General features: G+C 33.9%; 2 protein-coding genes and 1 non-coding gene across 3 annotated transcripts; all 3 read left to right on the top strand.

The window, feature by feature from the left end:
• The first annotated feature begins 215 nt into the window (after window positions 1–215).
• On the top strand, window positions 216–322 carry LOC136210083 (small nucleolar RNA R71). The gene has a single exon (XR_010677791.1). It is a non-coding gene; the product is annotated as a small nucleolar RNA R71 (small nucleolar RNA).
• A 12,601-nt stretch (window positions 323–12,923) lies between these two features.
• LOC136209483 (thaumatin-like protein 1) lies at window positions 12,924–14,551 on the top strand. Its single transcript, XM_066000956.1, has 2 exons — window positions 12,924–13,005; window positions 13,769–14,551. The coding sequence occupies exons 1-2, from the start codon at window positions 12,945–12,947 to the stop codon at window positions 14,440–14,442; spliced, it is 735 nt and encodes a 244-aa protein (XP_065857028.1). The 5' UTR covers window positions 12,924–12,944; the 3' UTR covers window positions 14,443–14,551.
• A 5,651-nt stretch (window positions 14,552–20,202) lies between these two features.
• Window positions 20,203–21,357, top strand: LOC136209262 (thaumatin-like protein 1). The gene is made up of 2 exons (XM_066000686.1): window positions 20,203–20,294; window positions 20,621–21,357. The coding sequence occupies exons 1-2, from the start codon at window positions 20,234–20,236 to the stop codon at window positions 21,292–21,294; spliced, it is 735 nt and encodes a 244-aa protein (XP_065856758.1). The 5' UTR covers window positions 20,203–20,233; the 3' UTR covers window positions 21,295–21,357.
• Window positions 21,358–27,285: the final 5,928 nt, after the last annotated feature.

Below are 27,285 nucleotides of genomic sequence, written 5' to 3' on the forward strand. Positions count from 1 at the left end.
TAACAGATGATGTTATTGAGGATGATGGTTTCGCTGATGGTAGGTGTCCACGTTCCGCGGGCCACATACTGCTGTTGATTGCCATTTCCTCCAAAAGTTCTCTTGCTTGGGCAGATGTTTTCTTCATGAATAACCCTCCAGACATAGCGTCCAATGAACCTCTAGTTGAAGGATTTAGTCCATTATAAAATGTTTGCATTAAAAGTTCAGCGGGCAATTGGTGGTGTGGGCATAAACGTTGAAGTTCTTTAAAACGTTCCCAAGCCTCATAAAGAGTTTCATTATCATTTTGAGAAAAAGACGTTAACTCTTTAATGACTCTTGCGGTTTTTGCTAAAGGGAAAAATTTTGATAAAAATGCTTGGGCTAATTGCTCCCAAGTCTCAATTGATGCGGCTGGCATAGAAGTTAACCATTCTTTGGCTCGATCCTTCAAAGTAAAAGGAAAAAGGCGAAGATTGATTGCTTCTGCAGTCACATTTGGTATTTTAAAAGTGTCACAAATTTCTAAGAAATTTGTCAAATGGGTATTAGGATTTTCGTTAGGTAACCCGTAAAATGTTACATTATTTTGCAACATATTAAGCAACGCTGGCTTAATTTCAAATTGATTTGCATTAATCTGGGGTCTAACTATACTATTTGTTACACCGGCCACTCCTGGCCTAGCGTAATCCATAAGTGTCGCCATTACTTCTGGCTCGGTAATTTTAGTTTTTATTGGGGTTTTGTTTTTGTTTTTCTTTTCTCTCTTGTTCTTTTTAAGGGTCTTTTCAATTTCTGGATCAAAAGGGTCTGGTGACGTGCCCGAACTTCGAGAACTGCGCATGAACTTGAAATTTTTCACGAATCGAAACTACCTACAAAACAGAATTTTTGAAAAGCAAATATATTAGTAATTGAAAATAAATAAAATATAAAAGTTTGAATAAATATGAATAAACCTAGATTCGTAATAAAACACGAAAAATTTAAAATTTTGTCAAAAATTTTGGCGTTCCTCGGCAACGGCGCCAAAAACTTGTTGAGCGATTTCCGCAAGTGCACGGTATACGCTTGTAGTAATAAAAGATATCGATCCCACAGGGAACGTTTTTTAACAAAACTTATTTATAATCGGTTGAATTTTACTTTTAAAGGGTTATAATATGGAAAAATCGTTTAATCGGTTTTGGTTTTGAAATTGCTAGAATGAGAATTAGATTAGAGTATGAAAACGTTAGAAAATATTCTGATTTAAGAATGAATTTGCAAAACAGGAGCGTTTAGTACTTTTTAGAAAAGTAAACTAATGTATTCGTTTGCATTAAGCAAAGAAACAACTTTAAACTTTGTACGAATTATAAAGATGAAATAAATGACGGAACCTCTAATTAATTGGCTTTGAACGCGACAAAACCCTTTCGGGATAGTTGCCCTTAATCAAATTAAAACTCTTTCGAGATGATAATTTGCCTAAGTGTTCAACAAAGTTTCCTTGTAAAGATTTGAATTAAATACGTTTTAATGAAAACACCAGCAGTCACTTTAGTGGATTGGTTACCATAAGTGCTGCATAACGATCTATTGAATAGAACAGACTTTATTAGATGAAATGTAAATTGATACAAGTTTACAGAGAACATGGAGCATTGAATTCTTTGACGGCGTGCAAGTGAATGGGTTGATAAATCCTTTCCTTGGGTTTCGTTAGAGTTTGTCAGGCTCAGGGGCGAATCCTCTCCTCAATCTTCTCGCTGTAACTTCGTAATAGGGATACGGTCGGCCTCTACCAAAATGAAAACTAAACTGGAACAATGTCTAAACGTTACTGAATTTTGTTATTAATTTGTAAACAATGTGTGTACAACATATTGCTTTGAATAGAAATGAACTTCTAATCTCTGAATCACTTGATTCGGAATTTCTGCATAAATTCTACACTAATTCTTTCTTCTATACATATCACATATATCATTATTCTCTTCAACTCTCCATCAACTCTTTATTTATAGATGTTGAAGAGTCTTGATTGAAATGTCGTGTCCGTTGTGAAGGATCGTGTCCGCTGCGGAAGGACATCTTTATCCACTCGAACAGTCGTGTTTTGTTGAAAACGAAAGTGTGCAAAATGGCTTCCAAATCTCCTGCTTGTACCGATATTTATCAAATTCACTACCGTGAATGGGGAAGCATCAAGTTGAGCTTCGGACGAAGGGAAGAAGTGGCTGAAGGCGCGTGTCGCGACCGTGAAAGAGGGGCGCCGCGGTCGCGGCACGGAGCTTTTTCTGAATTTCTGCTCTCGTTCGTGTACTCGACTTGGCGTTATTAATTTTCGTCGTCTTCGACTTCTTTTGTAGGGCTTTTCTTCTATTTTTGAGCTCTTTTTACTCCTATTTGGATTTTACCAAATATTTATGTACCTTGCATGAAAGAAACATATTCGAGAGTAAAAGCATTCTAAATAGGTATAAATAGCATAAATTCATAGCAATATTGATGTAATTATTGATGATATTTTAGGTATATTTTGGGCTTAACAATCTTCAAAAAGAAGACTGACATGGATGGAAAGGTTAGCACCTACAAAGCTAGGTTAGTAGCGAAAGGATATCGTCAAAAACAAGGAATTGATTATGATGAAATTTTCTCTCCTGTGGCTATGTCCAAATCAATCAGAATAATGCTCGCTATTGCCGTTCACTACGATTACGAGATTTGGCAAATGGATGTGAAAACATCTTTCCTAAATGGAAACCTGCTTGAGGATGTATATATGATGCAACCTGAAGGTTTCATATCAAAGGATGCAAACAAGGTTTGCAAACTACAGAGATCCATTTATGGACTCAAGGAATCATCTAAAAGCTGGAACAAGCGTTTTGACGAAACCATAAAACAATTTGGTTTCGAACAAAATTGTGAAGAAGCTTGCATTTACAAGAAAGCAAGTGGGAGCTCAGTTGCATTTCTAATATTATATGTGGACGATATATTATTAATGGGAAATGATATAGCTCTACTACAGTCGGTGAAAGTATGGTTATCAGGTAATTTTTCCATGAAAGACCTTGGTGAAGCAGCTTATATACTTGGTATAAAGATCTACAGAGATAGATCAAGAAGACTGTTTGGTCTTTCACAGGCTACATACATTGAAAAGGTGCTAAAGCGGTTTAGCATGCTTGAATCGAAACGAGGTAACTTACCCATGGTACATGGAGTAAAGTTAAGCAATCATCAATGTCCTAAAACCGAAGATGATAAAAAAACGCATGGCTGTAATCCCGTACGCCAGCGCAATCGGTTCGATTATGTATGCTATGCTATGCACTAGACCTGACGTAGCGTTCGCGTTAAGTATAACGAGTCGTTATCAAGGTAATCCGGGAGACGAGCATTGGAATGCCATCAAGAACATTCTTAAGTACTTGAGAAGGACTAAAGACATGTTCCTAGTGTACGGAGAAGGGGATCTGAAAATAGAAGGATTTTCAGACACCAGTCATCTCACAGATGAGAACGATTTTAGATCCCAATCAGGATACCTTTTTTATCTTGAATGGGGGCGCGGTCAGTTGGAAGAGTTCCAAGCAGGGAAGCGTAGCTTTCTCTACGACCGAGTCAGAGTACATCGCTGCTGCGGAAGCAGCAAAGGAAGCGGTTTGGATTAAGAAGTTCATTACTGAACTTGGTGTGGTGCCTAACATTGTAAATCCCATTACAATGTACTGTGATAACAATGGAGCCATTGCACAAGCAAAGGAACCACGGTCTCATAATGCATCCAAGCATTACCTGAAGCGATACCATATTGTAAGAGAGATTGTGGCAAGATGAGATGTGAGAATAGAAAGAGTACCTACTGAGGATAACGTTGCAGATCCGTTGACAAAGCCCTTAGCCCAGAAAGTACATGATCGTCATCTAAGTTCTACTAGGATAAGTTGTAGAAACAATTGGCTTTAGTCCAAGTGGGAGTATGTTGGGGTTTAGTGTCCTATAGACAATTGTTCTAGGATATAAACTTAATGTAAATGAAGTGTTCTTTACATCATTTGTTTTAATAAGATATGGTTTCATAACTATATATAAAGGTAACCTCTTTTAAGAACTAAATAAGTCTAATAAAAGGAAATCCCTAAGTTTGTTTAAAGTGATTATAAAGTGTTCATACAAGCATGAAGTGAGATGAAACTTTATAATAAACTAATAAACTTAAAACTACCCCAAGTCAAGTAATATGTTTAGAAATAGGATTGACATATCACTGTTGAGACTTGCATGTAACAATGTCTTCTGTCGAGACAGAAAGCTGATCTCACAAGCTTCAGATATGCAGATATTTGGACAGTTACATGGATCCAATGAAAGGGAGTTCATTAGGATTGGGGACCCGACTTGAGATAACAGGATGGGTAGATTTATCCTTGTCACCTGTTCATCTCATTGGTATTAATAGGTATAAGTAATCCTCAGACTCAAAGGAATGTTAATTAGTGATTCTGGATTATGGAATGTGATGCTTTGATCCTGTTGTAACACGATCCATAACAGAGATGACTCTGGGGTGTGAACGGCAGACGTTGGGTATCACAGGAAGTAATTGCAGGATAGTTATACATTGGATTGAGCATTTGTCACTCCCGGTAAATGGGAGATACGTCCAAGGATCGCTTGTGGAAGACTTGACTCTAAATCCTTGCAAGGTGATAGCTTAAGACTTAAAATGCAGATTTCACTTAACCTATCTAATTGGAGTTAACTCGGCCTGTACAAGTAAAACGAACGTCTCGCTATATGTGACTTGACATTATCCATAGTCATAAGATTCAGTTCAAGGATGTAGTTGATAAAGGATCGAATTATACTGTAACTAATACGGAAAGGTCAACGATAGAATCAACATGTCTTCTTATAGCTCTGGGGGAATGTTTCGGATTTGCTAATCACATTTCGCGTACTCATTCCGTTATGCAAAGATTAATTATAATTCCGAGAAAATTAATTTAATAGTTGCATACGGCTAGAAGCAATAAGAACCTAATGGGTCACACATAAGACTTGGAGCCCAAAAGAGAAACAGATGTTAATTAATTGATGGAAGCCCAACTGAGTCCACTAAGGCCCAGTAAGCAAGGGGGGCGATTTTTTATGTATAAATTACATAAAGAAATTAATTTGATTTTAAGCAATCCTAATTAGATTATGATTGTGAATTAAATTAATTAAAGGATAAATAAGTTAGGAGGTTTAATGAGATTAAATTGCTCCTATTATTATTATCCTAAAAGGTTATTATTATTATCTTTATATTTGGATATAATTATAGATAATAAATAAGAATTATATTCTGAATTAAATTCTTATTCAGTAACCTAATTCTATCTAACTAGGGTTTAGATACAAGAGAGTATATATACCCCCCTATGTGTAAATTTCGGCCAACACAGTGTCTACCGAAGAGAAGAATTTCGAGTCCCCTTGTTGAGGACAAGATTATTCACCGCTTCAATTGATTATCAATCTCTTTCTCTATTCCTTGATCCTGTGTTGATTAATTAGAGGCAATCTATTCTTGATTGCTTTCATACGGTTGAATTCTAACTTGGTTTTGAATTGTGTTTTTGTCTTGTGCTCGGGAACTCGAAGTAAGAGTTGTGGCCACTTCGATTGCAACGGTAGATAGAACATCAAAAGGTATTTCCTTCTATCCCTCTTTATATGAAATAACGATTAACGGATCTTGGGTTAATGGAAAAAGGTTAAAATTTTTATATTTCGCTGCCAAACGTTTGCCTATTTTCCCTTCACTGCCGTGTAATTATGAACAAGTGTTTACCGATTTGGAAAAAGGGCAAGAGGAAGAGAAGGGGAAAGAGGAGGAGAAGGGGAAAGAGGAGGAAAAGGGGCAAGAGGTTGCAAAGGGGAAAGAGGTGGAAAAGGGGCAAGAGGAGCAAGAGGATGAAGGCATGGAAAAGGAGGGACATGAGGGATTGGGTACATATGAAGGAGGATATGCTGATGTAGAGGATGACAGTGAATCTGAGACTAATAATGATGAAAATAACATGTACGAATTTCAATGTCTCACAATAGTCAGGTAACAACATGTACGATTCTTCAGGTGAACCACTTATGCTATCTACCGCCCAACATCTTGCTCTCCAAGCTTGCATATAGAATAGGTTGATTGAAAATAATTTTTCAATCTCCCAAATGATGTGACTTGGACGGTACACCCGATTCTCCGTATCTAACTTCTCACTAAGCATGATACCTGCGATTCGTTTCCTCGCTTGCCTATGATGCGGCAATAGTTGTCCACCCCTATCGCAAGTGTGGCTGTCCATACTGTCAATTCGTCGGAGCATGAACATATCTGAACCTAGTATGACTCCACCTCTAGCCCGCCACTTGCATGTGTCAACATGTTTGCATCGGACCTCAAATAAAGACTTAGTTGATCTGTGCACCTTCCATTCGAACATATTATCAATTGAATATCTCCCAAGTGCATCTTGCAGTTCTCGTTTGCTTTTGAACATATCGTGCGCCTTCAAAACACCATCCCCTGAAGATTCTGTAGTTTTCATCAAAATGTCTGTCTCCTCTGGTACTTGTGGAACATACCGAAATGGATCCGTTCTCCTTCTCATTATTGCTTGATCATCAATCTCGTTCAAACTTGGTTGAACATTGTCAATCGATGGTTCTGAAACGGATCTTTGGCGATCATCGTTATCATATACGTGATCATCATTGTCATATCCATTGTAATCGTTATCATATCCATAATCATCATTATCACAGCCATTACTATATCCTTATTCAGCCCCGTTCACTACATTCTCATACCCACAATTGTGATCCAATGTAATATCGTCTAGCCCAAGAGGAGATTGGGTATATGGATTCATTACATGTTTTGCCGGAACACGAGTCTCAATTGCTATGTTGGGAACACAAGAACTTATTCTGGTTGCCTCTACTTCAGCAACATTTTGTGGCCATACTTCAGCAACAATTGGTCGTCTTACTTCCGCAACACTTGGTCGTCTTACTTCGGCAACACTTGGTCGTCTTACTTCCGCAAAACTTGGTCGCCGTACTTCAGCAACAATTGGCCGCCTTACTTCTGCAACACTTGTTCGAGGAGTCATAGAAACATATAATGGCATCACATCGGGTTTATTCCATCGACAAAACTCAACGAATCCAACAATATCACTATCATCCACTATGTCTGCTAATCTTCCAAAAAGTTTATTTGGACCGTATGTTGTGTGCATTGCCATTTGTATGTCAAAATAGGTTGAATCAACGTTCAACGAAGCGTGAATCCTATCTCTCAAAGTTTGATAATCAGTTGACGTTGAAAAATGGAGCACCTTCGATTGACCACCAACGTATGTCATTGTGTCCATGGGCCCCTCTTTTTTCCATTCTCCATCCCACGAAAGCATACACAGACAAGTGTTCGGGGTGGACATATTTCTGCATTATCATAAAAACATAAGTAAATTATATATTATTTGTAACTTAACAAAGAAAGATACCGAAACATATCATGGTATACACATTTCAAACTATAAGATACGTCGATATATGTCGATACAACATAAATATCGACACCTATCGGCACATAAGACTAACTCCTCCGTCGATATTGATCATATATCGACATATATCGACGGAAGATCAATAGACGTTTTTCTAGAATGATCTGTTAATGAGCATTAAATGCAGGTAATGATCACTTTGACTTTCACTCTTCATCGAATATCACTATAAGATACGTCGATATATGTCGACACAACATAAATATCGACACCTATCGGCCCATATCGCCACGTAAGACTAACTCCTACGTCGATGTCTGACATATATCTACGATGCATTCTCGTGATATCTGTCGATATTAAACATATATCGACGGAAGATCAATAGTCGTTTTTCTAGAATGATCTGTTAGTGAGCATTAAATGCAGGTAATGATCACTTTGACTTTCACTCTTCTTCGAATATCACTCTATCAATTAAATATGATATAGTCTGTTGAGATTCCCCATGAACATTACGGTTCTTACTCCTATAAATAGATGCTTTGTCTGTTCATAAACTATTTATTCATTCTATTAAACTCTTAAACACTCTAGAAGCAGCAAAAATGGAAGCGCCACCGCCACCACCTCCTCTTCCTGAGTTCGAAGCGCTAATAGCTTCGTTCAGCGATTCGTTCCGTGCAGGGGACACGGACGAAATAATCCGATTCATGCAGGGCATGACGAGAACCATGTCTTTCGCTGCTGAAGCCATGACTGACCATCTGGAGTCAGTTCAGGAAAAAAACAGGCGACTGAGGAGGACCATTAGGCGCCTCAAAAAGCAGTTAGAGAAGTCCAAGATGGACTTCGCTGACGCCCTTTTGGGTCCTGAATATCTGAATGTTTAGTTTATGTAATTTTTGTTTTTTTAATGTTTATGTACCGTTGTTATTTTGTGTTTTGTGTTTGTGTCTCTTTTGTTTATGTGTTTTGTGTTTGTCTGTTATGTTTTATTGTGCTTTTGTTCATTTTTTGATTTTTATGTACTTTTTTTCTTTGTTAGAATATAAAAATATTGTTCTTATCTGTGTTTTGTGTTTGAACCTTATGATTTAGCCCTTAGAAAATCCGTTTAACGTAGATCGATATATGTCGATATTCATCAGCTATCGACGCAGATATGTATGTCGATATTTATAAGATATCGACGATATCAACCCTTTCTGGAAAAAAATCGCAGATTGATGTTTCAACCCAAATGCATCTTCCTACGACAATGTCACTATTTTTAGGTTTCGCACGACCAGGAATACCATGGAAAGGCAACATAAACAATATATAATGGGTTTTAGAGAAACAAAATGCTACATCTTATCCATGAATTGACGAAGCTTAAATAAAACCAAAAACAAATGAAAAACTTACAGGATTGTATAAAATCTTGAAGCACAAACTGTGGGTTAGATTGATTGTTGTTCGTAGTCTGTAAATTGATTTGTTCTTTAGAGAGAGAGAGAGAGAGAGAGAGCGCGCGAGAAAAAGAGAGAGAATGAGGGAAGACAACGTTACAATAAGGTTAGAGATGAGGGCAAGGTTGAAATTTTGTTAATAAAATGTGTTAGTTTTGGTGAGTTTTTCAAAATGAGTTAGAAAAGAAAACTAACACCTTAAAAGGTGCTAGTTTTGTAATTGTCCCTAAACAATAACATTATAAAACTTTTATTTAGGATTAAATTGTAGTAATTAGGGTAAAAATATCCTTAAAACCAGATGGAACAATAAGCTAATTGAAAAAATTAATAAACCCGCCTTTTCAGAATTAGCCTTTTAACCCAATAAGTTTGAACTCTTCTTCACCAAACACCACAATTAAAGATTTTATTAATCAAAACCTCTAAAAATGATACAAATCTCTAATTTTATCCAAAAAAAACTATTTAGCAAACTGGTCCGAAAGAAACAAAAATGGCTTAATACATATATATCATATCATGTTGGTTTTAAAATAGAGGAAAATTTATATAGAAATTTACTTCTTTTAAAAATTATCTACAACTACGTTAAATAATAATTTTAATTATATTAAACTAACTAAATTATTATTTTTAATATATTTTCAAGAATAATATTTCTAAACTACTATGGGTCTATAATATATTTTTTCAAAGTTTAAGATTTATGAATTGGGATTTTAAATTTTTAAATAATAGCATAAAATCATTCTTTATTTGTGATATATAAAAAATGACGTATTTAAAATTAAGTTTGATAGCATGATTTAGTTGTAATTTTATATCTATTTTACAAACCATAGAGCTCTGATACCAATGAAGGATTTCTACTCAATTAATCATACGAGTTCAAACACGGGTTATCAGATTACCTTTTGAACTGCAAATTAATTTTGAGTAGGCAATGAAAGAACTCCAACCATGAACTTGTGTTACCGGTCACATTGTTTCTACGTCAAAGTTATTCGGGAGGAAGAACGGTTAATACATGATCTAAGAATGAAGTCTCTTTGTAGAGAGAAAGAGAGGCGCCAATTTTAGAGAGAGAGGGAGAGAAAATTTGGTCTGTTAATTCCTATGTATTTTTATGTCTAACCTAGGCCCATTTATATATGTTATTGTTACATAAAAATTAGACAGTCAATTAGTATTATAATTTATAAAATAGTTACTAAATTAGATAGTAATGAAGTATGTGAGCAGTCAATCCCAGGCCCCAACATCGACCTCATCCTTCGACATCGGACCATCCATCGGGTTCGGACGTTTGCGACCTTCAGATCTTAGGGGCATTTGAGGTCATTTAGCACCCCACCTTGTCCCAAAACCTATAAATATCCCTAAGGAGGCAGCTTAGAGGTAACTTTTTCTCTTTAGTCCATACTCTTTCTCTCTCTTAAACATCCTATATATAGACTTGATCGCCAGAGTGTTTTTAAGGGACCACTCCTGCCACAGATAGCTCATCCAACCCGGCTCCAAGTTTGTTTCTTCAACGGATATGATTAACTCAATTATGATTCCTAATTATCTAAAAAAACACAATTAGATAAAACCCAAATCCGAATTAGTATATGCGGATAATTCTTACACCAATTTTAAGAGTATTTGCTATCAATATTAACGTAAAAATTGTATTATTTTAAACGTTAAGAGTAAAAATCGTTGTTGGCGTAGTATTTTTAGATGCAAATCTCATTATACAGTAAAACCTCTATAAATTAATACTGTTGAGACTATGAAATTTTAGAAAAAATTACAAAACTGGGTCAAATGGGAGGCCCATTTACATATTTAACCCATTTACTCAACCTACTATATATCTAGACTGATTTTGTGTGACTTTCCCATAATACCCCTAACCTTCCCACTTCCACCACTCGCGAACCGCCGCTCCCCCTATTTCCTTGGTTATGCGAAAAGTTGCTCTTGCATTAATAATTTCAAGACTTTTGATCTTCCTTTCTTCCTTTAAATTGCACGAAATCTGCACCATTTAGTCAAAATCACAATGAATTTCTCTTTTTCCTCTTTTCATCTCTTGATTCTGCAACTTCCTAACCCTAGAAAACGAAGCCATAGTTTTTCATCTTTCTGTTCGTTGCTTGGTTTCTTTTCTTCTTGTTACCATTAAAGAAATGGTTTTTCTACGTTATTTCCTTCGTTCTTCCCATGTTATCATATTGTTATTGTCACTTTCGGGGGTGAAAGGGGCGAAAAATGTAAGTATCTGTTTTTTTTCTGCGTTTTTTCATGAATTCACTTCGCAATCGATGGTTTCGCGAAGCTTTGCGAAGAGAACGAGCTTGGAAAGTGACGATTTACTTCGTTAATCGATGATTTCGTGAAGATATGCGAAGAGAAAGAGTCTGAAATGTATGGATCTACCTCGCGAATCGATTAGTTCGCGAAGTCTGCGAATAGATCCTCACGTTTCAGACCTCGCAGACTTCGCGAAAGCATCGATATGCGACGTAGATAGTCACGTTTCAGACCTCGCAGACTTCGCGAAAGCATCGATATGCGAAGTAAAATCACCTCTTTCCCTGCACATTTACATTCGCATGCTTCGGTAATCTTCATTTCGCGAAGCCAAAATCGTCTTTTTCCCTGCCTAACACGATTAATTTTTTCTGTAGATGGTTGAATACGTAACATCCCTTTCTGGAAGGCGGCGTACTGGGCTGCAGGGGAGATGATTTTCCTTCCTGTATAGGGATGAACTTCTCCAAGATTGACACATTCACTCCTAAAGTGGTTGGTTAGGAGAGGTTGTGTCAATCTTGGGGTGCACCATGGGACACGTCCATCCCATGGTGCCAATCTTCAAAGTGAACCTAACTAATCTGGTACCAATTTTAAATCGGATGAGTAATCTTAGTGTGCACCGTGGGACACGTCCATCCCAAAAGGTCTGGAAGTCCAGAGCTTCTGGGATGAGAAATGGAAGTCCAGACCTTTTGGGATGGATGTGTCACATGGTGCACACCAAGATTACTCATCCGTTTGAAGATTGGTACCGGATTAGTTATGTTCACTTTGAAATGATTAGTTAGTAGAGTTCATTGTGGCAATCTTGTTGTAAATTTTGATAATGTTATGATTTGAATGTTGTTATTGTGGCAATCTTGTTGTAAATTTTGATAATGTTATGATTTTAATGTTAGAATCCGTTGTTGTTTGCCGTTTTTTGTTATATACCACTTCGCGAATTAGCTTCAAAACATATCCAGCATTCGCATATGCGAACTAAATTCATCAAGCAAAACAAACTTCAGCTTCGCAGGCTTCACATATGCGAACTAAATTCATTAAGTAAATCCAAACATTAGCTTCGCAGGCTTCGCATATGGTCGAATATGCGAAGTCAGACGGGATGGAGACAGACGCGCGTAAATATTGAGGGTATTATGAGAAAGTCATACAAAATCAGTCTAGATATGTAGTAGGTTGAGTAAATAGGTTAAATATGTAAATGGACATCCCATTTGACCCAGTTTTGTAATTTTTCCGAAATTTTATTAATTTATAGAGATATTAATTTATCGAGTATTAATTTACTGAACTAACTCAAATCGGGACCAGAAAAAATTATTATTTTAAAAAAATTATTAATTTATCGAATATTAATTTATGTTTGATAATATATTACATTTTCTGGAAAATCACGGTGTCCAAATATTAGCCAATAAAGTCAAAGTTTTATTAATAAAGGATAACGTTAAAAAGTAAAATCCAAAAAAATCTATTTCATTTATAGATTAAATCCAAATAATAATGTTCACAAAAGAAAATCCAAATAATAATGTATACGGATTTGTAAATATCAGTAAAAATCCTTATATATAGCATCATCTTCACATTTCATACACATAAATCAAAACAACCAAAACAATCAATTGTTGGAATGGCGATGATATCGATTAGAGGAATGTTTGCTCTTTTCTGGGCTACCATCTCTTGTTTAAGTAAACAATTTCTCCTTAATCTATCTCTCTGTCAATTTTTAATAATTGGATTCTGTTTTACCAAATAAATAGTTTTAGCTATATATATATATATAGATTAACGATTTTGTATAAAAGAGGTCCGAACGAGTCAACTATAAGTATATGATAGGTTTTTAAAACCAACTATACGTATATGTGATAAGTTATTTTAAAAATGGGTATTACTATTTACTACTTCAAATTATTTATCAATATCCCCATTTGGACAATTTTACCATTTTTATAAAAAAATGTCAAAACTGAAAATTTGGATATTAGAGAGAATCGGTCAAAATTTGGCCTATGCAGATGCGGCATCCGCCCAGCCAATGGGCGGGGCGGATGTGGCATCTATCCAGACCAAATTTTGGCCGATGCAAAATCGTAAAATTTTTAGTGACGAAAAATACTAAATCGTTCAATTTTTTACAACGAAAAATTTAAAATCGTCATAAAAAATATACATTATTTCATGATTTCGTTGATAAAAAAGATAAATTTTAATGTTTTCGACTTGTAATCATCCATTTCCGGGGTTCGGGTTGTCACACATCAATTATTTTCATAATTTTAATTATTATTGTTCGGATTTGTGATTTTGGACAGAGAATTTTCAGTTTTTAATCAAAATTATAAGGGTAAAAAAATCCAAATGGATAATAAAAAGAGTAAACCTACTTAAAAATTTAGGTAAATATGCATTAAACTTTAATTAAATAGCCTTTATTTTTTGTACTTGTAGGTGTTCATGGAGCCATATTCACCATCCGGAACAACTGTCCTTACAAAGTATGGCCGGCAATTCTAACCGGCAGCGGCCCCCCAATTTCACTTACCGGATTTGGATTAGCTTCAAAAGCATCGGTGAATCTAACTGCCAAACCTTCTTGGAGCGGTCGGATTTGGGCTCGAACCCACTGCACTCTGGATTCATCGTATAAAGTCATCTGCGCCACCGCCGACTGCGGTTCCGGTCGCATTCAGTGCAATGGCGCCGGCGCTATCCCGCCTGCCTCCCTTATCGAATTCACTTTAGCTCCGAATTCCGGTGGAAAATATTTTTACGATATTAGCCTCGTGGACGGCTTTAATTTGCCCCTTTCCATCACACCACAAGGCGGCGCCGGTTGTAAGAGCGTAAGTTGTCCGGCGAATATAAACTCTGTTTGCCCACCGGAGTTGGCGGTGAAAGGAGGAAGTGGTGTGATTGCTTGCAAAAGTGCTTGTTTAGCGTTGAATCAACCGCAATACTGTTGCACCGGAAATTATGGTTCGCCGGATAAATGTTTTCCGACGAGATATTCGAAGATTTTTCAGCAGCGATGTCCTCAAGCTTATAGTTATGCTTATGATGATAAAACTAGTACTTTTACATGTGGTAGTGGTGCTAATTATCTCTTCACATTTTGTCCTTAGATTTTAGTTTTTTCTTATAATTATCAATTATTATGATTTTAATTATCCTGTTGGAAACAATAAAAATGAAATAAAATTATCCTGTTGGATAGTATTTTGAATAATAATATCTCTTTTTTTGAGTTATAAATAATAATATTTCTTTGCGATAAAGTGTAAAAATACCTCAAATATTTACTGTTAGAAGTAATTTTATTTTTAATGTCTAAAATAATGCAATTTTATCCATAACATTGACATTAAAGAGCAATTTTACCCCAACGGTGTCAAGTTGGGTCAATTTGAGAAATAATTCATCAAACTATTTTCTGGGTCATTAATCATATCCTCCATACTTTATATATGAGTCATTTTATCACTCATTAGTAACGGATCATAAACATATGATTAGGTATGAAAAAAATAAAAAAATGAATATATTGTCTATTGTACGAGTTGGACAAAAAAAATATTTTCCCGAAATTATAAATATTAATATTCTATTCTATTATTAAATCACAGAAAATATGATTCTTTTAGATAAAATGATATGCAATTAGTGCAGAATAAGGAATAAAATATATGTATTTTATAATAATGTGTGATATTGAACCAACTTGCAAACGTTATAAGTAAAATTGCTTTTGTTTGCCAATTTAAAGACAAATCACACTATTTTAAATGTTAAGAGTAAATTTACTTCTGACTATAGATGTTAAAGGTATTTTTACACCTTATCTCTATTTCTTTATATACATGTTATCGTATTTCTTGAATATATATGGTAAATTAAATGCAAAAGCACAATAATTACTTAAAGCTCATTGAATATAATCTTATTGCAAATGAGGAGAAACTTCCTTAATAATTAGGTCCTGTTCTTTATCACTTAATTTCAGTAACAATCAGTTCAGTTCAGTTCAGTTCAGTTCAATTCAATTCAGTTCAGTTCAGCATTCAGTTTCAGTATCCAGTTTCAGCATTCAGTTTCAGTATTCAGTATTCAGTAATTTATCATTATTTATTATATTATAATTATTTATATATAATTTATTATTATTATTATTATTTATCTATAATTTATCATTATTTATTATTATTATTATTTATAGTTTATCATTATCTATTATCTATAAATTAGATAAAAGTCAAGAAATGATAGTTTATTAAAGTATATATGGTTTAATAAAAAAATTAAACTAAAGTATGCATCCATATTTAAAAATTAGGAATTGCATCCATATTATGAATTATTTCTCAAATTTATCCAATTTATCAATGTTAGGGATAAAATTCCACCATTTTAGACGTTAGAGGTAAAATTACTTCTGACCCAAAACGTTATTTTTGCACTTTAACCCTTAATTAAAATAAGAAGTTAAGAGTTTGTATTCATACGAAGATTTGTATTTAATTTCATAGGCTTTAAATTATATATAAATTTGTGTTTGTATGTAATTTGTATTTTTAATTTAAATTAGACTTATTTTTATTTAATTTCATAGGCGTTTATCGAGCCAAGATTTTATCATTCCGGGCTTTTATTTGATATTCAATTTAGTTTTATCTTTAATAATATATTTATTTATTATTGATATTATTAAATTTATTAGAACCATTATTATTATTATAAGTTCATTAATGTCCAATATTATCATGAAAATTATTTTAAAGTCTAATATCATCATTATTGTTAAGTTCGGTTAAGTTCGGTAGCATTCAGTTAAGTTCAGTAACATTCAGTTAAGTTCAGTATTCAGTAGTATTCAGTTAAATTCAGTTCAGTATTCAGCAGTATTCAGTTCAGTTCAGTTCAGTTCAGTTCAATTCAGTTCAATTCAGTTCAGTTCAGTTTTTTTCAGCGATAAAGAACAGAGCCTTACATCACTAAGCCAATCTGACATAATATTGGTAATAAATTCATTAGTCTTAGAACTTTCGTGCCGGGCCATTAAGTAGGCTACACGAGGAATGAAAAATACAACAAAGTTTAAATTATATTATAGTAAATTAGGACAATTTTGAATTAAAAGGTCAAACTATGAAAGATTGATTTTGTCAGAATTGGCCGAATCAGCCATGAACTTAGTTAGTGTTTGTCTCGAACTTGACCTTGCCGAATCCTTATTCCGCCATCCAAATCAAACTGGTCCGTAATGCTAAGGTTTCGACTATTCTTGGGTCTTTCAAACTTTGAAATATACTGATGTTGCACATTAAGTTTATATATTTGCAAAATTAATTAACTATCAACATCTAGTTCAGTTAACAGAATATTATTCATTTTATTATATTTAAAACTAGTTTTAGCTATTGGAATTCGTTTGATTTCTTTCACTCCGGAATATGTTAATTTTTTTTGTTATCGAAAGAGAGAGAAATGAGAGGTTGAGGAGAGATAGTAATGTATCAATTAGGGATTGGTTAAAGTATAGAAAAATAAAAATAAAATAAATGATCAATTAGGAATAGAGCTCGAAGATGGATGGGGCGAGACATATAATAATCCAATGAATATTCCATAAAATACATGTGGATAAATAAGGATTAGAAAAATTCATAAAAGTTGATCGATCTGAAATAGAAAATATTCCATAAAGAAATCCCTTACACGTGAATCAATGTCGTCCTTCGGACCAGGAAGATTCATAAGAGCAGTCTGATTTGAAGTAAGGAATATTCTTTAAAGATATGAATGGTATCTTTCGACCTCGTGGATTGATATCCTTTGTCCGTCCTAATATCTGTATGGTAAAAGAAAGAGAGTTGTTGGATCAAGAGAAACGGTTACACAAAAGACAATGGGTACATGTCAGAACGCGCCGTCTGCCATCATAATGGTTCGAAGGCCTTAGGTCCAATAAAGTGATGACACCTGGCAGCATTCTTGCTATATGGCATGGTGCACCATCTGACGTCATTACAATCTAAAGGTTGCAAAGTCAACTGAAAGCTGACACATGTCCAATGACTCATTATGATATATTCTCATGACTACGATAGTTATCCTTGACAGCTACTATAAATAGATAAGGCGGATAATCCATATGAGATATGTAAACATCACAATTTTCAAAAGAGAAAATTACACAATTGGGTCAAATGGGAGCCACATTTGCATATTACCTGCTACATATCTAAACTATATGATTTTTCCAAAATACCCCAAACCTTTTTATCTTCCCCCCTTCTTTTCTATCAGTTTCAACCTTTCATTTTTCCTATCATGTGTATCGGTGCATCTTCCGCCTTGCTTTATATTTTGCAGAATCATTTCCATGTTCGTCATCATCATGTCTCTTCTTCCTCTCTTTGTTTTTGTGAAGGATGGTTCTTCATCTTCCTGTTTCATGCTCGTCTCTTGGTTTCTTTTTTCTTGTGCAAATCGAATGCATGGCTATTCGACGTTCTTTTGTGTTTATCATATGTTTATTGTCGATTTCAATGGAAAAATACGAAAATAAGGTAGGTTTCTACCGTTTCATCATCTTTTTCCAGAAATTACTTAGCAAAATGAGTTTTCGTCACATTTTGCAAAAGTCTGCGAACAGAAAATCACCTGAAAAATGATGATTTTGCTTCGCAGAAAGCGATTATGCGAAGCCTGAGAAGCAAAATCATCCTTTTTCATCTTGTTTTTCTCTTCGTAGGCTTCACATAATCGCGTTTTGCGAAGCAAACTCATTATTTTTCAGGTGATTTTCTGTTCGCAGACTTCGCAGATTCTCTCTATACGAATCGTTTCTTTCATTATTTTTGTAAAATTACTTATTTTTTTGTGAAGGTTGGATACAAAAGCATCAATCATAGTGATCTGTTTATCTTGAATACAAAATCATCAATCATAGTGATACGTTTATCTTAAATACAAGAGCAACAATCACAGCGAGGGATGATTGGGATGGTGAACCTGCCGATTTTTCTTGAAAAGAAAATAAAAATCACCATTATCATCTCAAAGACCATTGATTATGTATGGCACCGCCAATTTTCTTGCTTCTATAAAGCCTGGAAGCAAATTCCCGGGGTTTAGGGTTTGAATTAGTGTTGCAATCTTGTTGTAAATTTTGATAATGTTATGATTTTAATGTTATAATTATTGTTGCAATCTTGTTGTAATTTTTGATAATATTATGATTTTAGTGTTAGAATTATTGCACTATTGTTGTTATGATTTGAATGTTATATACCACTTCGCATTTTTCGCAATTTACGAAGCCTGCGTATATGATACTGCTTAAGAACATGACTTTTACTGACGCATATTGTGAAAACTGCGAAAAAAAGTCATTCTGCGAAGTAGTATTACATTTGCAGATTGCGAAAAATGCGAAGTAAATTTCATGTTCTTAATTAGTATTTACCTTTGCAGGCTTCGCAGATTGCGAAAAATACGAAGTGAATTTAATGATCTTAATACATATTATCTTCGCAGGCTTCGTATTTTGCAAAAACTACGAAGTAAAACGGAAGAGAGAAAAAAGAAAGAGTAAGAAATTTCTGAGTGTTATATATATAAAGGGTATTTTGGAAAAGTCACCAAAAAATAGTATAGATAGATAATGGATTTGGTAATTTGGTCTAAATATGTAAACGAGTCTCCGATTTGATCTAGTTTTGTATCCCTTTCCAATATTTTTATTGTTTTCAATGCTTGATAACTTAAGCGTGCCAGTAGATTTAGGACGTTTGCCTCTCTCTAACCAGCTTTTATTCTTATTTCAAGTCATCGAATGAAGTTCTAGAAAACATCTCATAATATAATTTTTAATATTTTTTCATGTTTATTCATATATATTTATAATATTAAGTGATTTTTTTCATATCTATTTATATATTTGTGATTTTTTTTTTGTCAAGGAGTAAAAAAATTTCTAGCTTGAACAAAAGCTAGTGAGAAAAGCTCTAGCTTCTCTCTAACTTCTACACTTGTTATTTTCTTTTAAATATCCTTATTTTTTTCAGCTTTCAACCATTGTCACTACCGTTCAACGATTCCGATCTTGCTTTCTAATCAGGTTTACTCTTAGAAGAGTAAGAATGAATCCTCCCATTTATGTTTAGTTTTAGTTTTTAAGTTCAGATCTACTGAAGTTGATATTCCTTATTGAACTTTTTTTTCCGTCAGATTTATACTTGTTAGCTATATTTTTTTCATTTATTCTTTCTTCGATCTTAGCAAGATCAGAAAAGGTTCATCTTGTTTGTAGATCTATAAATCTACGTGGTTGCAAAAAAAAAAAAAGGACTCGGATCCGAATGTCGGGAATAGACTAAATGATGAAGTATGGGTTACAACGTTTTTTTCAATGGGAATCGGCTTACAAAAAGGATACGATTTCTATTTTTATTGTATATGTACTTTTTTGTTTTATTGCTTTTTGTAGTCTCTTTCGTTTCCTTTGTGGATCTTGTACTGACTATAACCTATATGGATGTGATGTCTCATTCCTCTTAATTTCTATGTTGTGTATGTACTTTTTACTCTAATGGAATAATAATATGACATTTATATATATAAAAAAAAGTAAAAATTTCGGTATCAACACATTAAATGTATATTTAAGGGGAAATCTCATTAGATTTTGAGATATATTGCTTTTTTTTCCGGAAAATCACCGGTATCCAATAAAATCAAAGTTTTATTGACGAAAGAACGCTAAAGTTAATTAATTTGAAAAGTAAAATCCAAATAAATCCAAATAATAATGTAAAAGTGAGTAAAAATCCTTATAAATAGCACTCTTCACATTTCATACACATAAATCAAAATTATTTTCACAGAAAGCAATCAAAACAATCAATTAGCGGAATGGCGATGATATCGACTAGAGGAATTTTTGCTCTTCTTTGGGCCACCTTCTATTGTTTAGGTACGGTAATTCATGGTTTTTAAGAAAATATCAATTTAGGTTCTACGTATAAAATAATATTGATATAAATTTAACGTTTAAAAAAATATTAATTTAAATATTAATAACAGAACGAGACACGTTATTGATATTACTTCGTTAAGTTTTATCAATTGTACGTGGAGGGAGAAATCAGAATTTAACGGAATAATAGGAATGCCGTGTCCAATCCGTTAAAATTAATATATTTATTAGTTAATTAAAATTATTAATTTTTTTTATAAATAAATTACTCATTGTTTTAAATAGTTGTTAATTTAAATAACCTTTATTTTTGGTACTTGTAGGTGTTCATGGAGCCATATTCACCTTCCGAAACAACTGTCCTTACAAAGTATGGCCGGCAATTCTAACCGGCACCGGCCCTCCAATTTCACTTACCGGATTTGAATTACCTTCAAAAGCATCGGGAAATCTAACTGCCAATCCTTCTTGGAGCGGTCGGATTTGGGCCCGAACCCAGTGCACCATGGACTCATCGTATAAATTCACCTGCGCCACCGCCGACTGCGGATCCGGTCACATTCAGTGCAATGGCGCCGGCGGAATCCCGCCTGCTTCCCTTATTGAATTCACTTTAGCTCCGAATTCCGGTGGAAAAGACTTTTACGATATTAGCCTCGTCGACGGCTTTAATTTGCCCCTTTCGGTCACACCACAAGGCGGCGCCGGTTGTAAGAGCGTAAGTTGTCCGGCGAATATAAACTCTGTTTGCCCGCCGGAGTTGGCTGTGAAGGGAAGAAGTGGTGTGATTGCTTGCAAGAGTGCTTGTTTAGCGTTGAATCAACCGCAATACTGTTGCACCGGAAATTATGGTTCGCCGGATAAATGTTTTCCGACGAGATATTCGAAGATTTTTAAGCAGCGATGTCCTCAAGCTTATAGTTATGCTTATGATGATAAAACTAGTACTTTTACATGTGGTAGTGGTGCTAATTATCTCTTCACATTTTGTCCTTAATTTAGTTTTTTCTTATAATTATCCTGTTGGAAACAATAAAAATGAAATAAAATTATCCTGTTGGATAGTATTTTGAATAATAATATTTCTTTTTTGGTTAGAAATAATAATATTTTTTTTTTTCGACAAAGTGTAAAATACTCCAAACGTTTACAATCAGAAGCAATTTTATCCTTAATGTCTAAAATGGTGCAATTTCGCCCATAATATTAGGAGTCAAGAATAATTTTACCCCAACAGTATCAAGTCAGGTCAATTTGAGAAATAATTCATCAAACTATCTTCTAGGTCGTGAATCATATCCTCTATACTTTATATGTGAGTCTTTTTTATCAGTCATTAGTAACGGATCATAAACATATGATTAGACGTGAAAAGAATAAAAAAAATAAATGAATATATTGTATATTGTACGAGTTGGACAAAAAAATATTTTCCCGAAATTATAAATATTATATTATATTCTATTATTAAATCACAGAAAATATGATTCTTTTAAATGAAATGATATGCGATTAGTGCAAACTAAGAAACAAAATATATGTATTTTATAATAATATGTGTAATTGAACCAACTTGCAAACGTTATAAGTAAAATTGCTTTTGTTTGCCAACTTTAGAGGCAAATCACACTATTTTAAATGTTAAGAGTAAATTTGCTTTTGACTATAAATGTTAAGGGTATTTTTTGCGCCTTTTTATATACATGTTATCATATTTCTTAAATATATATGATAAATTAAATGCAAAAGCACAATAATTACTTAAAGCTCATTATTATTTGTTTAAGAATATAATCTTATTACAAATGAGGAGAAACTTCCTTAATAATTACATCACTAAGCCAATCTGACATGATATGATATTGGTAATAAAATCATTAGTCTTAGAACTTGCATGTCGGGCCATTAAGTAGGCTACACGAGGAATAAAAGATACAACGAAGTTTAAATTATATTATAGTAAACTAGGACAATTTTGAATTAAAAGGCCAAACTATGAAAGATTGATTTTGTCAAAATTGGTCGAATCAGCCATGAACTTAGTTAGTGTCTGTCTCGAACTTTACCTTGCCGAATCCTTGTTCCGCCATCCAAATCAAATTGGTCCGTAATGCTAAGGTTTCGACTATTCTTGGGTCTTTCAAACTTTGAAATATACTGTTGTTACACATTAAATTTATATATTTGCAAAATTAATTAACTATCAACATCTAGTTCAGTTAACAGAATATTATTCATTTTATTATATTTAAAACTAGTTTTAGCTATTGGAATTCGTTTGATTTCTTTCACTCCGGAATATGTTGATTTTTTTGTTATCGAAAGAGAGAGAAATGAGAGGTTGAGGAGAGATAGTAATGTATCAATTAGGGATTGGTTAAAGTATAGAAAAATAAAAATAAAATAAATGATCAATTAGTAACAGAGCTCGAAGATGGATTGGGGGGAAGGGGGGACACACATATAATAATCCAATGAATATTCCATAAAGTACACGTGGATAAATAAGGATTAGAAAAATTCATAAAAGTTGATCGATTTGAAATAGAAAACATTCCATAAAGAAATCCCTTACACGTGAATCAATGTCGTCCTTCGGATCAGGAAATTCATAAGAGCAGTCTGATTTGAAGTAAGGAATACTCCTTAAAGATATGAATGGTATTTTTCAACCTCGTGGATTGATATCCTTTGTCCGTCCTAATATCTGTACGGTAAAAGAAAGAGAGTTGTTGGATCAAGAGAAACGGTTACACAAAAGACAACAGGTACATGTCAGAACGCGCCGCCTGCCATCAAAATGGTCTGAAGGCCTTAGATCCAATAAAGTGATGACACCTGGCAGCACGCTTGCTATATGGCAGGATGCACCACCTAACATCATTACAATCTAAAGGTTGCAAAGCCAACTGAAAGCTGACACATGTCCAATGACTCATTATGATAAATTCTCATGATTACGATAGTTATCCTTGACAGCTACTATAAATTGATCAGGCGGATAATCCATATGAGATATGTAAACATCACAATTTTCAATAGAGAAAATTATACAATTTGGTCAAATGGGAGACACATTTACATATTACATGCTACATATCTAAACTATATATTTGTGATTTTTCCAAAATACCCCAAACCTCTTTATCTTCCCCCTTCTTTTCTATCAGTTTCAACCTTTCATTTTCCCTATCATGTGCATCGGTGCATCTTCCGCCTTGCTTTATCTTTTGCAGAATCACTTCCATGTTCGTCATCATCATGTCTCTTCTTCATCTCTTTGTTTTTATGAAGGATGATTCTTCATCTTCCTATTTCATGTTCGTCTCTTGGTTTCTTTCTTCTTGTGTGAATCGAATGCACGACGTTCTTCTGCGTTTATCATATGTTTATTGTCGATTTCAATAGAAAAAGACGGAAATAAGGTAGGTTTCTACCGTTTCATCTTCATCTTTTTTCCAGAAATTACTTTGCAAAATGATTTTTCATCACATTTTGCAAAGTCTGCGAACAGAAAATCACCTGAAAAATGATGATTTTGCTTAGTAGAAAGCGATTATGAGAAGCATGAGAAGCAAAATCATCCCTTTTCATTTTGTTTTTCTCTTCGTAGGCTTCACATAATCACGTTTTGCGAAGCAAACTCATCATTTTTCAGGTGATTTTCTGTTCGCAGACTTCGTAGATTCTCTCTATACGAAGCGTTTCTTTCATTATTTTTGTAAAATTACTTATTTTTTTTTGTGAAGGTTGGATACAAAAGCATCAATCATAGTGATCCGTTTATCTTGAATACAAAAGCATCAATCATAGTGATCCATTTATCTTGAATACAAGAGCAACAATCACAACGAGGGATGATTGGTGTTAGACGAGGTGTTGCGGCCTAATCTCCCAGGCGGACCGGGGGGTGGACACCTCATGGCGACGTAAGCGGTGATTGGCACCGAAAGCAACCAATCGTGGAATCAAGCTGCTCGGCAGGACCGGAGCTCGGAGTATGGAAGAGTCGCCACCCACGAATGGGAAAATGAACACCGATCCCTTACGGGAGACCGGTGAGGGTTCGGGAAACTTAGGTACGAGCCGAGAAGGCTAGCTCCTTTCCGGAGAAAGGCTACTAGGCACCCCGACATCGCCCGGTTATGAACCACCGGCCTCCTACTCAGCGTGTTAGGCGATAACGGACTAATCGCATATTTCTTTAAGTTTAAAATTCATTTGAAACCTTTTCTTTCTCGCTTTGAAACCCGTTTTGAGCATGTTATTGAAAGCCATTTTAGTAAAGAATCACCCATTTTGCATAAATTTAAAGTATACATGAGAGAGAGGGGGAGAAGAGAGAATTGATTTATTCACAGTGTGATTTTATGCTTTAGACTATACACTAACTCTAAGCTAATCTCACTCCCCGAAAAATGAGTTTATTTACATGGTTCGTACCTTAATCGTCGTTGTAACGATTTAGGTACGTTTCAAAACCCCGTTAATTTACATGACATTGACTCGAATCGCCGTTGGAACGACTCGAGCGTTTGAAAACGTTTGAACAAGAAGTTTTAACCAAAAACGTGATTAAGCATACAAGTTCATTCATTTTGTATAAAACTGTTTAGTTAGGAAAACGATTCAAAACTTCATTATTTACAATGAAAACGATTTTAATTACAAGGTTCACTTAATCCGTCGTTGGAACGAATTAAGGTTTTAAAACGTGATGTTTTAGGAAATCGTTTGAAATGATGAAAAACCTTTTATTTACACTTTAGGAATTTCTAGAAAACTTAAGTTTAAATTAACAAATTAAACTCTTTTTATGGTTTATTTTCCCCTTTTTCCACTCAATTGTTACTTGAATGTATGCACAAGAATGAACCCTTTGAATCCCCCAAAATTCACCAAATAAAACAAACTTAAAATATGTACATTAAAGTCAAAAAAAAAAGAGATGAATATACATATATACATATATACATTTTATCTAAAAATAAGGATATAGTTTAAAAGATAAGTAAAAGATACTAGGTATAGATATAACAATGATGACACAAAATACTAAGTACAGTAAAACCTCTATAAATTAATACTCGATAAATTAATAAACTCTTTAAAATAATAATTTCTTCTGGTCCCGACTTGGGCCAGTTCAAAAAATGATCAATTTTAATAAATTAATAAGATAATAATTTTCTGGAACAACCCCTTATAAATACATTGTATTATTACCTCTATAAATTAATAATTTCTCAAATACATATGCGAAATATATATAGTTCAACAAAATATGAATATATAGTATTTTGTTTTTTCTTGATATTTAAATCTAGTTGAATTTCATCTCTAACTATTCTCAGTGCATTCAAAAGTTCCGGTGTATCCTTGTCAAATTTTAACAAAAAATTGTAAAGAGTGGATGATGCTATAATTGCTTCCTTTCTTATGACTGGTTTTAAAGGTACCAAATCATCTTCAGCTTCATCCTCAATTGAATTTTGCATAACGCTCGATACAATTTCTTCTAAACTTTGGACTTGTGAGCATTCATTGTTTTCACCTGGATAATCCAATATTTGATTGACATTCATTTGATTGCGGTAACCAAGCTGACCAATCATTCCCTCAAGTTCATGAATGTCTTCTTCTGTGATTGCTTACTCTAAATTCGTTGTGACACATTCATCCCCTGTACGAATTTTGCAATGTTTGAAACAATTAATAATTTAAAATTTATTTTTCAAAAATTTAAAATCACTCTATAAATTAATAATTATTAATTTATCGATTAATTAATATCTTTCTAAATTAATAAAATTCCATGGTCCCAACATTATTAATTTATAGAGGTTTTACTGTATAACACATTTTTTTTATCCCACCAAAAACACATGAAAATAATGGGCAAAACCCATAGATGGAAAATAATATCCATCTCAAATTAGTTTTACATAATGAATATACAAAGAAAATAACTTCCATCCTAAATAATAGCTAATATAGCTCAAATGAGCCCAAACTACATATATATACATATATACTACTTTAAAACATTAAATCCAAACCAATTAAATTCTAACATGGAATAAATAGCTACATAATAAATAATTAATAGTTATAGAACTTGAAAATGATTTTGACCAATATATTGCATAATTACATACATGTATATAAGAGATTAAGCATAAAAAATGAGAAAAAAATGGATTTAAGGGGTGATTTTCGGTTTTCAGCAGATTACCGACGGAAAATCCGTCGCCAATCTGCTGTTAGTGACAGAAAAGACAGAATTACAGCAGCAGTCCAAAACTTTCCAGATTTATTCAAATACCTTAAATTAGATCTACTCTATCGTTTTGGATCTCCGAGCTACCCAAATTGGATCATAGCCTATAACGGAGACTCCTAAACCGACGTTTTTATTTTAAAACGTTATTTTGAAATATTTTTAAAACTTATAATTACAACGTTTTTAATACCCGAACTACCTTTGAATCGGATCACGATTCGTATTGGGATATTAAAACGAGGTTTATTTCAAAACAAAACCGAACATTTATTTAACGCGTGACGAAATTTAAATAAATACGGGATAACAATAAAAAACGTGATAAACAAATGACTAAATAAAAACTATAACATAAAAATAAATGAAGAAAAGGAATTAAATAAAATAAAATGAGTCTAGTCCTCGGATAATACCTCAAGTTCGGTATCTGATAGTCGAAGTCGGTTGATTCCACGAGTTGTGATTTTCCGGTATTTTTGTGTTTTCGATAAAATATTCAACTTTTGAAAATTTGGATTTTTTTGGGAAAAAAATATTTTCTCCAAAAAATTGACTTTCTCTCTCTAAAAATGTCTAGAGTGAGAAAGCTCCAAAAATTCTTCCTCCAGATGCATGGGGATCCGTGCCTTAAATAGGCAACGGATCCCGGAAGCTTTGGGCGAACGCCCAACTTTCGCTGGGCGGACGCCCAACTTTCGTTGGGCG

The sequence above is a fragment of the Euphorbia lathyris genome, chromosome 10, assembly GCF_963576675.1.
Source record: "Euphorbia lathyris chromosome 10, ddEupLath1.1, whole genome shotgun sequence".
NCBI lineage: Eukaryota > Viridiplantae > Streptophyta > Magnoliopsida > Malpighiales > Euphorbiaceae > Euphorbia > Euphorbia lathyris.